The sequence below is a fragment of the Mobula birostris genome, chromosome 24, assembly GCF_030028105.1.
Source record: "Mobula birostris isolate sMobBir1 chromosome 24, sMobBir1.hap1, whole genome shotgun sequence".
Classification (NCBI taxonomy): Eukaryota; Metazoa; Chordata; class Chondrichthyes; order Myliobatiformes; family Myliobatidae; genus Mobula; species Mobula birostris.
Genome location: NC_092393.1, coordinates 63078405 through 63094833, shown reverse-complemented (window position 1 = coordinate 63094833; position 16429 = coordinate 63078405). Strand labels below are relative to the sequence as shown.

The 16429-nt window shown below is 45.9% G+C and overlaps 1 protein-coding gene across 2 annotated transcripts in view; it reads left to right on the top strand.

Moving 5' to 3' along the window:
* The first annotated feature begins 209 nt into the window (after positions 1-209).
* The window catches only part of trim25 (tripartite motif containing 25), a 65741-nt gene continuing 49521 nt past the window's right edge, over positions 210-16429 (top strand). For both annotated transcript variants that reach the window (XM_072242466.1, XM_072242465.1), the window contains exon 1: positions 210-1006. In XM_072242466.1, coding sequence (XP_072098567.1) covers positions 395-1006 — 612 coding nt within the window. In that variant the 5' untranslated portion in view covers positions 210-394. The remainder of the gene's footprint in view (positions 1007-16429) is intronic.

Genomic DNA, 16429 nt, shown 5'->3' with positions numbered 1-16429 from the left:
TCAGTGGGCGGGGCTCCTGTCAGGGCCTTCCGTCAGTGGGCGGGGCTCCTGTCAGGGTCTTCCGTCAGTGGGCGGGGCTCCTGTCAGGGCCTTCCGTCAGTGGGCGGGGCTCCTGTCAGGGCCTTCCGTCAGTGGGCGGGGCTCCTGTCAGGGCCTTCCGTCAGTGGGCGGGGCTCCTGTCAGGGCCTTCCGTCAGTGGGCGGGGCTCCTGTCAGGGCCTTCCGTCAGTGGGCGGTAGCTCTGGTCACGGTTACCCATCAGCAGACAGCGATCCTGTCAGGGTCTCCCGACCGCGGGTGTAGCTCCGGTTACGGTCTTCCGTCAGCAGACGGCGATCCTGTCAGGGCCGCCCGACCGCGGGCGGGCCGGTGTAGCTCCGGTTACGGTCTGAGCGATGGCTGAGCTAGTGAGGGAAGTGGAGGTGCTGCCGGGCCTGGCGGCCGAATTGACGTGCGCCATTTGCTTGGAGCTGCTGCAGGAGCCCGTGACAGCGCCGTGTGGCCACAACTTCTGTCGGGACTGCCTGTCGCTGTACTGGGCGGACGATCGCGTCGGCCTCAGCGGCTTCAGCTGCCCGCAATGTCGCTCCCACTGGGCCCAGCGGCCCGAGCTGCGGCCCAACCGCGTCCTCTGCACCGTGGTGGAGGGACTGGAGCGCGTCCGCAGTAGTGCCGAGACCGTGGGCAAGGCTGGGGTTGAGCCCGGACCCACCGTGCCCTGTGACGCCTGCCCGCCGGCCGCCGCCGCCGCGGCCCTCCGCACCTGCCTTACCTGCCTGGCTTCATTCTGCGCCGAGCACCTGGAGCCGCACCAGCAGAGCCCGGCCCTCCGCTCGCACAGCCTTCGCCCGCCGCTGCCCGACCTCGCCCAGCGCCGCTGCCCCAGCCACGGCAAGCTCCTGGAGTTCCGCTGCTGCCAGCACGGCGACTGCCTCTGTGCCGTCTGCTTGCTCGAACACCGAAGCTGCAGCACCGTGACCGAGGAAGAGGCCCGCGAGAAACGCGAGGTGAGGCACGAGGGCGGGAAGGGGGAAGGGGTGACTGGTGTGCAGAATGACGGGATGGGGCGGGTGGAGAGGCGTATGGTAAAGTGTGTAGGCCCTAGGGAGAAGGGGAGGGGAGTGTGGAGGAGGAAAGGCGGAGGGTGAGAGTGGAGAGGGTGATAGAAGAGTGAGGGAGACTTAGGCTAGAGTGGAGAGGGTGACAAGAGAGGAGGGGATATTGGGGATGTAATGGCTACCGGTGGAGAGGTGAGGGCTGGGGTACACAGTAAGGTGGCACTTGAGGGTTGGGGGTAAGATGGACATTAGCAGTCAGAACAAGCTCCTGTTGCATCAGTTAGTAGATTTGGGAGCTGCATTGTTACTAGATCTTTGTCTGTTGGTCTTCTACGTTGTGGATGGGAAAGGCATTTGGGGTGGGGGGAATGTAGGCCAAATGCAGGCGATGGACTAGTCCCAATAGGCATGGATGTGTGAGTACTATTTTGGATACCTCAATGTCTCTATCAGACATCACCTTCTCTGCCGTCACACACCCAGGAAGGTGTGAAGGGCGAGTCCCAGTTGAACCAAGACCCCAGGCACTGTGATAAAGGGGCAGGAGGGATTTATAGGGACCAGGTCACAGTGGAGCTGAACAAGCGTATGAAGTGTCTCCTTCTCCAGCAATGGAAAGGGAAGCAACTGTGTGTAAACTGGCCTTGTTTTTAGTGAGGGTTATTAGAATGATAGCGGTTAGGGACATCGTTCACAGACAGTGACTCTGCCAGGCCTTCCTTGCATCACAGTGAGTTCACCACCTGCTCCACCTCACCAGTGTTGAAACTGGATTCAGCAAGTTGACTAGTTCTGCTCTTTGTTCTTTTCTGATAAGCAGTGTTTTATCTGATGTTTGTGTCACAGTGACGCACACAAAGCCAACACAAGGTAGAGTGACACAGGTATGACCTGGGTTGTTAGCCACGGCATATATTGCACTTGATTTCTCCCTTATCTGTGGAGCAGGTGTGGCAGAGGAACCTAGTGAGCAGAATGAGCCGCTGTCCATACTGAGGCTGGAGCGCTGGCCCAGTTATTTACACTGATGGGATGCCATTAGGCCCGCTAAGCCTGTCACGTCGTTAAATCAGATCATGTGATCTGTATGCTGCGCCCCACCCCATCTAGTCCCAATTTCCTGCATTTGGGCCATATCCCTTGAAGCTCCTCCTCTCTATCTACCGATCTACATGGTGCTTAAGTGCCACTGCCTGTCTCAATCACTTCCTCTGGCAGCTTAATCCATTCACCCTGTGTGTGAAACCGTTGTCCCTCAGGTCCCTTTTAAATCTTTTCCCCTCTCACCTTAAACCTATACCCACTAGTTTTGGACTCCCCTTCCTTGGAGTAAAGACTGTTACCATCCACCTTATCCATACCCTTCATGATTTCCAACACTTCTGTAAGATCGCCCCTTATTTTCCTATGTTCCAAGGAATAAAGGCACTCCTGTAGTCCTGGCAGCATCCTTGTAAATCCTTTTTTCATCTGGGTAGTTCTAAAGTAAGTACATGTTCAGCACAGCATTGTGGGCCACAAGGCCTGTATTGTGCTGTAGGTTTTCTATGTTTCTTTCCTGATGGGAGTTGTAGACAGACCTCTGAACGGTCACCGGGATGTGGGCTACAAATTACAATGGGAGATAGGAAAGTCTTGTCAAAAGGGCAATATTATGATAGTCATGGGGGATTTCATTATGCAGGTAGATTGGGAAAATCAGGTTGGAGCTGGATCCCAAGAGGGGGAATTTGTAGAATGCCTCTGAGGTAACTCTTTGGAGCAGTTCACGGTTGAGCCCATTAGGGGATCAGCTATTCTAGACTGGGTGTTGTGCAATGAACTAGAATTGATTAGACAGCTTAAGGTAAAGGAACCTTTAGGGGAACGTGATCATAATATGATAGAATTTATCCTGCAGTTTGAGAAGCTAAAGTCAGATGTATCACTATTACAGTGGAGTAAGCAGTATTAGAGGCATGGGAGAGGAGCTGGCCAAAGTTGATTGGAAGGGAACACCAGCAGGAATGATGGCAGGTCAACAATGGCTGGAGTTTCTGGGAGCAATTCAGAGACATACAGTAGATACATCCCAAAGAAGAATTAGTATTCTAAAGTCAGGAGGACAAAACTGTGACTGACAAAGTTAAAGCCAACATAAAAGCCAAAGAGAGGGTATATAATAAAGCAAAAATAGTGGGAAATTAGAGGATTGAGAAGCTTTTAAAAACAACAGAAGGCAACTTAAAAAGTCATAAAAAAGGAAAAGATGGAATATGAAAGTAAGCTAGCCGATAATAAAAAGAATACGAAAGGTTCTTCAGATATAAGCAAGAGGTGAGGGTAGATATTGAACCACTGGAAAATGGCGCTGGAAAGGTGGAAATGGTGGACAAACTGAATAAGTATTTTGCATTAGTCTTCAGTGTGGAAGACACTAGCAATATGCTGGAAGTTTGAGAGTTGACATTACTGGGGAGAAGTGTTCCATAGTTTCATAGGCATCCGTTAGTCTCGTGAGACCATGGATTTGTGCCTTGGAAGGTTTCCAGGGCGCAGGCCTGGGCAAGGTTGTATGGAAAACCGGCAGTTGCCCATGCTGCAAGTCTCCCCTCTTCACGCCACCGATGTTGTCCAAGGGAAGGGCATTAGGACCCATACAGCTTGGCACCGGTGTCGTCGCAGAGCAATGTGTGGTTAAGTGCCTTGCTCAAGGACACACACGCTGCCTCAGCCAAGGCTTGAACGAGCGACCTCTAGATCACTAGACGAACTCCTTAACCACTTGGCTACGTGCCAACACACTGAGGAGAAGGTGCCTGGGAAACTGAAAAGTTTGAAGATAGATAAGTCACCTGGATCAGATGGTGTACAGCCCGGGGTTCTGAAGGAGGTGGCTAAAGAGACTGTGGAGGCAATATTAATGATCTTTCAAGAACCACGAAATTCTGGAATAGTTCTGGAAGACTGGAAGATTGCAAATGTCACTCCACTTTTCAGGAGGCAGAAGAAAGGAATTGATAGACTATTTAGTGCTCAGATAAAATGGGCTGGAAGTCAGCATGGTTTCCTTAAGGGAAAATCATGCCTGACAAGTGTGTTGGAATTCTTTAAAGAAATAACAAGCAGGAAAGACAAAGGAGAATCGGTGGATGTTGTGTAATTGGATTCTCAGAAGGTGTTTAACAAGGTGCTATGTATCAGGCTGCTTAACAAGTTAAGAGCCCATGGTATTACAGGAAAGATACTAGCATGGATAGCGAATTGGCTGATTGGCAGGAGGCAAAGAGTGGCAATAAAGGGAGACGTTTCTAGTTGGCTGCTGGTGACTGGTGATGTTCTCCTGAGGTCTGTGTTGGGACCAATTCTTTGATAAATTTAGTCAAGAAAAAAGAGAAGTATGTAAAGCTTTGGAAGTTGGGATCAAATGAAGCACAAGGAGTACAGTCGGCCCTCTGTATCTGCGTGTTCTGCATCCGCAGATTCAACCAACCGCGGATCGGGATCGGAAAAAAAGCCGGAAGTTCTCTCTCCAGCACTCGTTGTTTGAGCGTTGTTCGCCTCGCGTCTAGTTCAGTCGCTACTTGTGTTGGGTGCACCCTTTGTTTCTGTGAAAAAAAAAATGGCTCCTAAAAAGCAATTAAGTGGTCAAAGCAATTCCTCAGAGGCCAAAAGGGAGTGTAAAGTACTGTAATCCAGAGATGATTAAAAGTATTACTCGTTGTTTGAGCATTGTTTGCCTCGCGTCTCGTTCGGTCGCTACTTGCGTTGTGAGCGAGAGGAAGGAGTTTAAGGCTAGTAAGGGATGGCTGGCTGGCGGGCGATGTAAAGCGCTACAGCCTCAAGAACTTCAAGATCACGGGAGAACCGGGATCGGCTGATGCCGAGGCAGCATCAGCGTTCCCAGAAGAGTTACGATGGTTACGTCCGTACTAAACATGTACAGACTTTTTTACTTGTCATTATTCCCTAAACAATACAGTATAATAACTATATACATAGCATTTACATTGTATTGGGTATTATAAGTAATCTAGAGATGATTTAAAGTATACGGGAGGATGTGCGTAGGTTATATGCAAATACTACGCCATTTTATATACGGGACTTGAGCATCTGTGGAATTTGGTATCCGCAGGGTGTCCCGGAACCAAACCCCCGTGGATTCGGAGGGCCGACTGTATAAAGAAGCCAGAGAAGAACAAAGGAGGGGCCATGAAAAGTTCTTGGCAAGTAGGGTTAAGGTGAATCCCGACATTTTATGCATTCAAGAGCATGAGGATAACTATGGAGAGGGTGGGAGTTCTCAAGGATAAAGGGGGGAACATTTGTTTGGATGCAAAGAATGTGAGTGAGGTACTTAATGAGTACTTCACTTCAGTATTTACCAAGGAAAAGAATATGGAGGACCAGGAGATCAGTGCTGAGTGTATAAACACGTTAGGGTGTTTAAAGTTCAAAGAGGAGGAAGTGTTAGGCCTGTTAATAAGGTGGATAAGTCCCCAGGACCCGATGAGAGTTACCTTTGGTTGCTGGGCCCTTGACTGGTTTCTTCATGTCGTCTCTAGCCACAGGTGAGGTCCTGGAGGACTGGTGAGTGACTAATATTGTACCTCTATTTAAGAAGAGAACAAGGGAAGATCCTGGGAACTATAGACCAGTGAGTCTCACATCAGTTGTAGGGTAATTGCTGGAGAAAATTCTTCGGGATAGGATATATAAGCACTTGGGAGCCCATGACCTAATTAGGGAGAACCAGCATGGATTTGTGAGTGGTTGGTTGTGCCTTACCAACTTGATTGAGCGTTTAGACAAAGTGACAAGAGAGACTGATGAGGGTAGGGCAGTGGATGTTGACTACATGGATTTTGGTAAGGCATTTAACAAAGTTCTTTATGGAAGGCTAATCGAGAAAATAAGACACATGGGATCTTTGGCCAATTGGTTGCTTGGATTCAGAACTGGCTTGCGCAAGGAAGACAGGGTTGTGGTTGAAGAGACTTATTCGAGCTGGATGTCTGTAATTAGTGGAGTTCCACAGGGATCTGTGCTGGGATCTCTGCTTTTGTGATGTATATAAATGACCTGGATGAAAACGTAGATGGGTGGGTTGGTAAATTTGCCGATGGTGGAGTTTAACCCAGATAAATGTGAGGTGTTGCATTTGGTAGGGCAAACGCAAGAAGACATATACTGCTGCTGAGCAGAGAGATCTTGGGGTCCAGGTTCATAGCTCCTTGAAAGTGCCAATACAGGTCAATAAGGTGATTAAGAAGGCTTTTATTAGACTGAGTTCAAAAGTCAAGAGGTTCCGTTGTAGCTTTCTAAAACTCCGCATCTGAAGTATTGTGTATAGTTGTGGTTGCCCCGCAATAGGAAGGATGTTGAGGCTTTGGGGAGGGTGCAGAAGAGATGTAGCAGTATGCTGCCTGATTTAGAGAGCATGTACTGTCATGAGAGGCTGGATAAACTTGGGTTGTTTTCTCTGGAGGCTGAGGGGAGATCTGATAGAGGTTTACAAGATTTTGAGAGACATATATAGAGTGGACAGCTGGCATTTATAGCGAGAGGATTCGAGTACAGGAGCAGAGAGGTACTACTGCAGTTGTACAAGGCCTTGGTGAGACCACACCTGGAGTATTGTGTGCAGTTTTGGTCCCCTAATCTGAGGAAAGACATCCTTGCCATAGAGGGAGTACAAAGAAGGTTCACCAGATTGATTCCTGGGATGGCAGGACTTTCATATGAAGAAAGACTGGATGAACTGGGCTTGTACTCGTTGGAATTTAGAAGATTGAGGGGGGATCTGATTGAAACATATAAAATCCTAAAGGGATTGGACAGGCTAGATGCAGGAAGATTGTTCCCGATGTTGGGGAAGTCCAGAACGAGGGGTCACAGTTTGAGGATAAAGGGGAAGCCTTTTAGGACCGAGATTAGGAAAAACTTCTTCACACAGAGAGTGGTGAATCTGTGGAATTCTCTGCCACAGGAAACAGTTGAGGCCAGTTCATTGGCTATATTTAAGAGGGAGTTAGATACGGCCCTTGTGGCTAAAGGGATCAGGGGGTATGGAGGGAAGGCTGGTGCAGGGTTCTGAGTTGGATGATCAGCCATGATCATAATAAATGGCGGTGCAGGCTCGAAGGGCCGAATGGCCTACTCCTGCACCTATTTTCTATGTTTCTATGTTTATCTCTTTCCCAGAGTTGAAATGTCTAATAGCAGAGACATGGATTAGAGGTGTGAAGGTGAGAGGGATGTAAGGGTTTGTTTTTTTTTATTCGGAGTCGTGGATGCCTGGAATATGTTGCCTGATGTGGTGTTTGAGGTAAATGCATTGGAGAATTTTAAGAGACGTTTGGATAGGCACGTGGATGTAGGGAAGATGGAGGGATATGGACATGGTGTAGGTAGGAGGGAATAGTACTTGTGTGTTTTGATTTGCTTTTTAGTTGGTTTGGCACAACATTGTAGGCTGAATTGACTGTTCCTCTGCTATCCTTTCTATGTTGTATGAAAGAAATTTTAAAAATCTGAGATGAAAAGGCACTTGGGAGTTCTCATGCAGGATTCCCTAAAGGTTAATTTGGAGGTTGAGTCAGTGGTGAGAAAAGCAAATGCAATGTTAGCATTCATTTCAAGAGGACTAGAATATAAAAGCAGGGATATAATATTGAAGCTTTATAAGGTACTGGTTATGTCTCACTTGGAGTTTTGCGAGCAGTCTTCGTCCCCTATCTTGGAGGGGATGGGCTGTCATTGGAGTGGGTTCGGAGGACGTTTACAAGAATGATTCCAAGAATGAGAGGGTTACCATATGTAACATTAAAGTAGGTTCATGGGTTTGGTAAGTGAGACAAAAACAATGATTGCAAATAAAGATATTAATCATTTATTTGCAAACATAGAATATAGAAATCTACAGCACATTACAGGCCATTTGGCCCACAATGTTGTCCCAACCATGTAACCTACTCTAGAAACTGCCTAGAATTTTCCTAGCGCATCCCCTCTGTTTTTCTAAACTCCATGTGCTTATCTAAGGGGCTCTTAAAAGACCCTATTGTATCCGCCTCCACAACTGCCACCGGCAGTGCATTCCACGCACCCACCATTCTCTTTGTGAAAAACCTACCCCTGACATCCATTCGGTAGCTATTTCCAAGCACCTTAAAACTGTGCCCCCTTGTGTTAGCCATTTCAGCCCTGGGAAAAGCCTCTGGCTATCCACACGATCAATGCCTCTCATCATCTTATACACCTCTATCAGGTCACCTCTCATCATATTGCATTAAACTGTTGCTGCTAAGTTAAATAATTTCATGTCACATGCCAGTGATAAACCTGATTCTGATTTTGATTCTAAATCTCCTCTGTACGCTCTCTATAGTATCCACATCCTTCCTGTAGTGAGGTGACCAGAACTGAACACGTGAGGTCTTTGATGCCATGCCCAATCAAGAACCTATCAATCTCTGCTTTAAATGCACCCAATGACTTGGCCTCCACAGCTGCATGTGACAACAAATCCCAGAAATTCACCATCCTTTGGCTAAAGAAATTTCTCTGCATCTCTGTTTTGAAAGGGCACCCCTCTATCCTGTGCCCTCTTGTCCTAGACTCTCCCACCATGGGAAACATCCTTTCCATATCTATTCTGTCTAGGTCTTTCAACATTTGAAAGGTTTCATTGAGATTCCCCCTCATCCTTCTGAATCCCAGTGAATACAGACCCAGAGCTATTAAACGTTACGCGCATGATAACCCTTTCATTCCTGGAATCATCTTCATGAACCTCCTCTGGACCCTTTCCAATGCCAGCACATCTATAAAGCCTCAGCATCACCTCCTTGGTCTTGTATTCTAGACCTCTTGAAATGAATGCTAACATGGTATTTGCCTTCCTCACCACCAACTCAACTTGCAAGTTAACCTTCAGGGTGTTCTGTACAAGGACTCCCAAGTCCCTTTGCATCTCAGATTCCTGGATTTTCTATCTGTTTAGAAAATAGTCTGCACATTTATTTCTACTACCAAAGTGCATGATCATGCGTTTTCCAATGTAACCCTCAGGCTTGCCCAGCTCGCGTTCATCTAGGGGAATCAGCCTTCGGCCCCGCCAAACTGGGTAATCACGTTTGTGTGCCCTTAGTTACAGACCCACTACGCAAGATACCAGACAGTACACCATATGCAATTAAATGATAGAACTTTATGAATCTTCATCTGAAGATAGGGTTAATCATGAAAATAAACAAAACAAGAAAAGGGCGCAAGTCAAAGTCAAAATCCCAGTTCGAGCTCACTCAGTAGTCATCCTTCCACCATCGATCTTCTCCGAACGTCGTCGACCTTCGGACCCTCAGATCCCAGCCCACTCTGTCTGATGGCCTACCAGCTCTCTCCACACACATCTTCCCTCTTCATCTCGCCTCGAAAAAAGACCACGAAAAACCCAGCTCCCAGACACGCAAGAAAGAACAACATTTCCTCATTGGCTAACCCCTGCATACCAAATCCCGTTATCTCCAGCCATAACCCAAACATTGCTGCTACAGAGAAACCGTTACATCAGCAGTGAACGTTACAGAGAAGCCATTACACCAACATTGTATTTCATTTGCCGCTTTCTTGCCCATTCTCTTAATCTGTCTAAGTCCTTCTGCATCCTACCTGTTTCCTCAACATTACCTGCCCCTCCGCCAATCTTTGTATCATCTGCAAACTTGGCAACAAAACCATCTATTCCATCATCTAAATCATTGATATACAGCATAAAAAGAAGTGGTCCCAACACCGACCCCTGTGGAACACCACTAGTCACTGGCAGCCAACCAGAAAAGGATTCTTTTATTCCCACTCGCTGCCTCCTACCTACCATGTTAGTAACTTTCCTGTAATACCATGGGCTCTTAACTTGGTAAGCAGCCTCATGTGTGGCACCTTGTCAAAGGCCTTCTGAAAGTCCAAATATACAACATCCACTGCATCCATTTAGGAGGGGGGATTGATAAGTTTGTGGCCTAAGGTAGGAGGAGATGAGTTATTAACTTCAAACTTTCTGCATAATCACTTAAGGAGTTGACCTGTATGTGCATGTAACAAGAGCTGTGTAACACATCTCCCTCTACCTCAGGCCACGAACTTATCAATCACCCCTGCTGTGGACACTTTCTGGAGGTCTAAGATCCATGTGCTCCATGACCGCTGGACTGATTGTGTAAATGTCGGAGGGGATTATGTTGAAAAATAAATGTGCTAGGTTTTCTAAAGTTGACTCCTTCTACCTTAGGCCACAAACATATCAATCACCCCTCGTATCTACCCTGCTTGTAATATCCTCAACTACATATAAAAACTACATATACTAAACTACATATAAAACAAGATGTACAATACCCAGTACTGTATAAGAAAGCAGTATTGTTAGTAAAAGCAACCTTTAGGATTGCTCCCCAAACATTCTAATCGTTCCAAAATGGTTAATTTCAAATTTCCAATTTAACTGCCTTCCAAAGAGCAATTTCCCTGAATGCCCATTTGCCTTTGTAACATGGGTATCTCAACTCTGGAATAGAAATGCACAAATTTCCATCTCAACCTAGATTACACATTGCCAATGAAGAATCTGGGTTTCTCTAAAACTCAATTCCATGAAAAACAAATAAAGAGACAGGACAAAACTCAAAAATCCATGAGAACAACAGGAATTCTGCAGATGCTGGAAATTCAAGCAACACACATCAAAGTTGCTGGTGAACGCAGCAGGCCAGGCAGCATCTGTAGGAAGAGGTGCAGTCGACGTTTCAGGCCGAGACCCTTCGTCAGGACTTGATCCATGACATAATCCATGAGAATACTGTTCTTCCTTCAGAACCTTCCACAAATAACTGCAAAACTTAGAATAAACAGTTAATTCCCGCCGCGAAAAACTTTTACGTTTTTTGAAGAACCAAGAAGAAGAAAAAGACCTGCTGGGTGGGGACCGCTGACACATTAACACACTGATGTGCAGCCTCTTGAAACAGTCTTTGTGCTCTCTCACAGACATGCACGCGCATGAAACTGACTTGTGTGGCCAGACGTCAGACATTTCTCTGCATTCAAATCATTCACGTTATTTACAGGGAATGACACCCGCCCTCCCTACAACAATGAGGCATGAAGGCGCTGACCAACCCCCAATTCCCACTGCTGCTGAAGGTCAGCCTCGGCCCTTCGTAGGGAATCCTGAGTGGATTGCAAGGAACCTGGCAGAGGACAAAAGAGGTTCTTATTCCTCCTTAATGGCCTCCCTTTCTGGCTTTCCCTGGCAGTGCTCCCTCCACATTGCATAGAGGGTTGGGGTGGGAACCCCACTTACCTGCTCCTCAGGAACCCCAGCTTTCAGCAATGCTTAAAATCATTTCTTTGCAGGACATGCAGGCTCCCTCACTCCCCGTCTGCTTACCCAACTTCTGTACCCGGCTAAGTTTAGTCCCTTCTACATAGTCTAAACCGTGTAATAATTGAATTGCTGTACTTCTAGGACGATTAGCAGCTGGTGCTATTAAAGACAGCACTACCCCTTTTATTTGGGAATCTGCCAACATAACCTCATGTCCTGTCATTCCAGAAGTTAATTCAACATCCTCTGGCATATGTCATCCTCTAGTGATGTACTATCACTATATACAGTAATTCTGTGATAAGAGCCCACTGGTGGAGAACACAGTCCCTTCCACTGTGCTCCATTCCGCATGAGGTATTAAATTCCATTCAGAGAGAGAATTGAACTGCTGCTACTATTCGATCCCATAGTGATGCCATATGCTCAGGAGAAGCAAGCAGTGTTCTCAGGGCATTGTTGATCATGTGTTGGGATGACAGGATCCCTAAAGCACCCACATCTCTGTTAGATAGAATCACACTGGTACCCCACCTCATCCCATATCCACAATAACCACACCGCCAGAGACTCTCCAGGTTTCTGGCTCATTCTTTAGCAGAGAGCTCCCTTATCTCTCTTGTCTTGAAGGGGCCCATTGTACCATCTCCCACGCAACTGCCCTGGCCTGCACTGTTTTGGATACACAGGGGAGAGGGCAGTCATTTTGAGGGGTTGCTCAGTTTCATCATTCAGACAGATATCCCCATCCCTCAGCCCCACAGTAGGATCATCGCACCCTTCCCCCCCCCCCCCGCATTAAATCTTGAACCTTAACAGGATCAATCTGTGAACAGTGCACAGTGCATAATGCTGTAGCTTCATTAGCTGACAAGTTATCTCTATATTCTGATCTTCTAACTTTGCAGCCCAGGTCTGGGCCATTACCAGTGATTCTCTCTATATGATACAACGCTGATTTAGGTCCTCCTGAATGCCGAGTGACTACATTTTCTTGACCAACCTCTGTGCAGGACCTTGTCAAATTCTTTCACTAGAATGATTCCGGGAATGAGGAACATTTGTCTGCTCTTGGACTGTATTCCTTGGAGTTTAGAAGAAGGAGGGGGGACCTCATAGAAACATTTCGAATGTTGAAAGGCATGGACAGAGTGCATGTGGCAAAGTTGTTTCCCATGATGGGGGAGTCTAGTACGAGAGAGCATGACTTAAGGATTGAAGGGTGCCCATTCAGGACAGAGATGCAAAGAAATTTTTTTAGCCAGAGGGTGGTGAATCTATGGAATTTGTTACCACGGGCAGCAGTGGAGGCCAAGTCATTGGGTGTATTTAAGGCAGAGATTGATAGGTATCTGAGTAGCCAGGGCATCAAAGGTTATGATGAGAAGGCGGGGGAGTGGGACAAAATGGGAGAATGGATCAGCTCATGATAAAATGGCGGAGCAGACTCGATGGGCCAAATGGCCGACGTCTGCTGCTTTGTCTTATGGTCTTATTGCCTAAAATCCATGAGGACAGCAATCATCACCTTGCCTTCATCAATTTTCCTGGTAACTTTCTTGAAGGTTAGTAAGACACGACCAACCACGCACGAAGCCATACTGACTATCCCTAATTAGTCCATGTTTATCCGAATACTCATATCTGGTCCCTTAGAATACCTTCCAATAACTTTTGCACTACTGATGTCAGACTCACCAGCCAATAATTTCCTAGTTAATTTTCAGAGCCTTTCTTAAATAGCAGAACAACATTGGCTATCTTCCAATCCTCTGATAGCTCACCTGTCGCTAAAGTGATTTAAATATTTCTGCTAGGGCCCCAGCATTTTCTTCACTTGCCTCCCACAGGGTCCGGGGGAACACCTTGTCAGGCCTTGGGGATTTATCCAAGCTAATTTGCCTCAGGATATTGTACACCACGTCCTCTGTAAGTTGTATATGGTCCATGAAGTTGATGCCACTTTCTCTCATTTCTAAAGACTCTGTGTCTGTCTCCTGAGTAAATACAGATGCAAAGAATTCATTTAAGATCTCACCTATCTGTTTCGAGTTTACACATGAATTACCAGTCTGATCTTTCATAGGACCAATTTTCTCCCTTGTGATCCTTTTGCTCTTAACATGTCTGTAGAATCCCTTAAAATTCTCCTTCACTGTGTCTGCTAGGGGAACCTCGTGCCTCCTTTTGGCCATTCTGACTTCTTTCTTTAAGTGTTCTTTTGCTTTTCTTGTACCCCTACTTGCCCATACCTCCTATGCACCTCCTTTTTTTTCCTTCTTAATCAGGGCCTCAATATCTCTTGCAAACCAAGGTTCTTCACAAATGTGATCTTTACCTTTTATTCTGACAGGCACATTAAAGCTTTGTACTCTCAAAATGTGACTTGAAGGCCTCCTCTTTACCAAATACACATTTGCCAGAAACAGCCTGTCCCAATCTACAGTTGCCAGATCCTTTCTGATGTCATTAAAGTTGACCTTTCTCCAATTTAGAATCTTATCCCACAGACCAGACTTTATCTTTTTGCATATTTACTTTGAAATGAATGGCTTTGTGATCACTGGATGCAAAGTGTTCCTCTATACAATCTTCTGTCACCTGCCCTGTCTGATTCCCCAATTGCAGATCAAGTATCTCACACTGTCTCATTGGGACTTCTACGTACTGATTAAGGAAACTTTCCTGAGTACATTTGACAAACTCTATCCCATCTAGTCCTTTTACAGTATGGGATTCCCAGTCAATATGTGGAAAGTTAAAATCATCTACTATAACAACCTTGTGTTTCCTGCAGTAGTCTGCAATCTACAAATTTGTTCCTCTAAATCCCCAACAGTTGGGTCATCTGTAATATAGCCCCATTCACGTGGTCAGATCTTTCTTATTTCTCAGTTCCACCCATATAGCCTCACTAACTAAGTTCTCCAGTCTGTCCTGATGGAGAACTGCCATCACATTTTCCCTGGCTAGTATCACCACCCCTCCTCCATTAATCCCTCCTACTCTTTCTCGTCTAAAACAAGGGAACCCCGGAATGCTGAGCTACCAGTCCTGCCCCTTCTGCAACCAAGTATCACCACTGGCTACAATGTCATTATTTCATTTATCTACGCCCTGAGCTTGCCTGCCTTTCCTATTATGCTTGTTGAGTTCTGCTCATTTGGGCTATGTAAGCATTTAGTTGGAATGTTCACTTTCCCCTTTATGGGCAAGTGCACGAGCATCACAGTGGAGGGGGGGAGGGAGGTAGAAAAATGGCAGCCTTGTGTACTATATGTAAATGGAGAAAGTAAAGTTGTTATGATGAAAGAACATCTTGTCTTTGCTGTTTGAACGTTAACATTGGTAGCAGAGGATGCAGACCAACTATAGGATCCCACCAACATTTGATGGGAGCAAGCCTTACAAAAGCTGGAAAAATGAAACTGGGACATGGATTCGTGCTATGGAGCGCAAGAAGAAGAAGCAGTTGTACTGTCACTTTTGGGAAGAGTAAGAGAGACTGCGATGGGAATTTCAGTGGAAAACTTGAACAAAGATGATGGTCTGACTACGCTAATAATGCACTTGACTCAGTTTTTCTGAAGGAAGAAAAGAATTGGATTTATGAGGCACATTCAGACTTCTTTAAAATTTCCAAAGAGAGTTCTATAAATACGGCTGACTATATTGATTTTGAACAAAAGTACAATCGCATGCATAAATACAAAATGGAACTTCCTGTTGCAGGATTAGCTTTTAAAGTGTTGGATTCTGCGCGTTTAAAGGACAGACAGCTAACTGTAACTTGTATTTGCACCTATGAAATCAATAGTGAAGAGGATTTCTGGAGAAAAGGCTGCCAAGACAACAGTTGGAATTAATTGGGTCAGGAAATGGCATATTTCACTGAACAGATATGAGAGAATAGCGAGTGACCAGACGAGGCACAATTACCTGGCACAAGTACAGCAGGTGATCAAAATGTGCTGTTTGTCAGAGTACTTGCCACTGGGCAAAAACTTTCCGCACAGAACCGGACAAGTTAAGATAACTGAGGAACATCTGAAGATGTAGAAGAGTAGTTTGCAAAGGAATCACTTACTAATGCCGAGACGTCTGATGCAGAAATTTTGACAATAGAATCTATAGGATCTGCTGTTATTGATAGAACATGCACACGCAGTGTTTGGGGAAAAATGGCTGAAAGCTCTGTAAGTGAACTAAACTGGAATGAAGTACATAAACTGGTGAACACAAATACACCCAGTAACAAAGCATTCACATTTGGAGATGGAAAGATTGTACAATCTACCAACAGGGTGAAAGTTCCCACAAAGATAGAGATGACAAAATGTTACATCGAAGCAGAGGTGGTACCAGTGAACATTCCATTACCCTTGAGTAAAACTTCCATAAAGAAAGTGGGGGGGGGGGTTCAGTACAGGATATGGAGAATGACCATGCAATGATGTTTCAACATTCAGTGTCTTGAGCTCTGGACATCCCAGAAGTTTTGTGTGAATCTCAGATGGTGATGAGAGGGTGTACAGGAGTGAGGTATACCAGCTAGTTGAGTGGTGTTGCAGCAATGACCTTGCACTCAAGGTCAGTAAGACCAGAGAGCTGATTGTGGACTTCAGAAAGGGTAAGATGAGGGAACATACACCAATCCTCTCAGAGGTGGAGAGAGTGAACAATTTCAAGTTCCGGGGTGTTAATATCTGAGGACCTAACCTGATCCCAACATATTGATGCAGTTATAAAGAAGGCAAGACAGAGTTTGAGGAGATTTGGTATGTCACTTAAAACACTCAGATTTCTACAGATGTACTGTGGAGGACATTCTAACTGGCTGCATCACCATCTGGTATGGAGGGGCTACTGCACAAGATTGAAGTAAGCTACAGAGTTGTAAAATTAGTCAGCTCCATCATGGGCACCAGCCTCCATATTATCCAAGGCATCTTCATGGAGCGATGCCTCAGAAAGGCAGTGTCTGTCATTAAGGACCCCCAGCA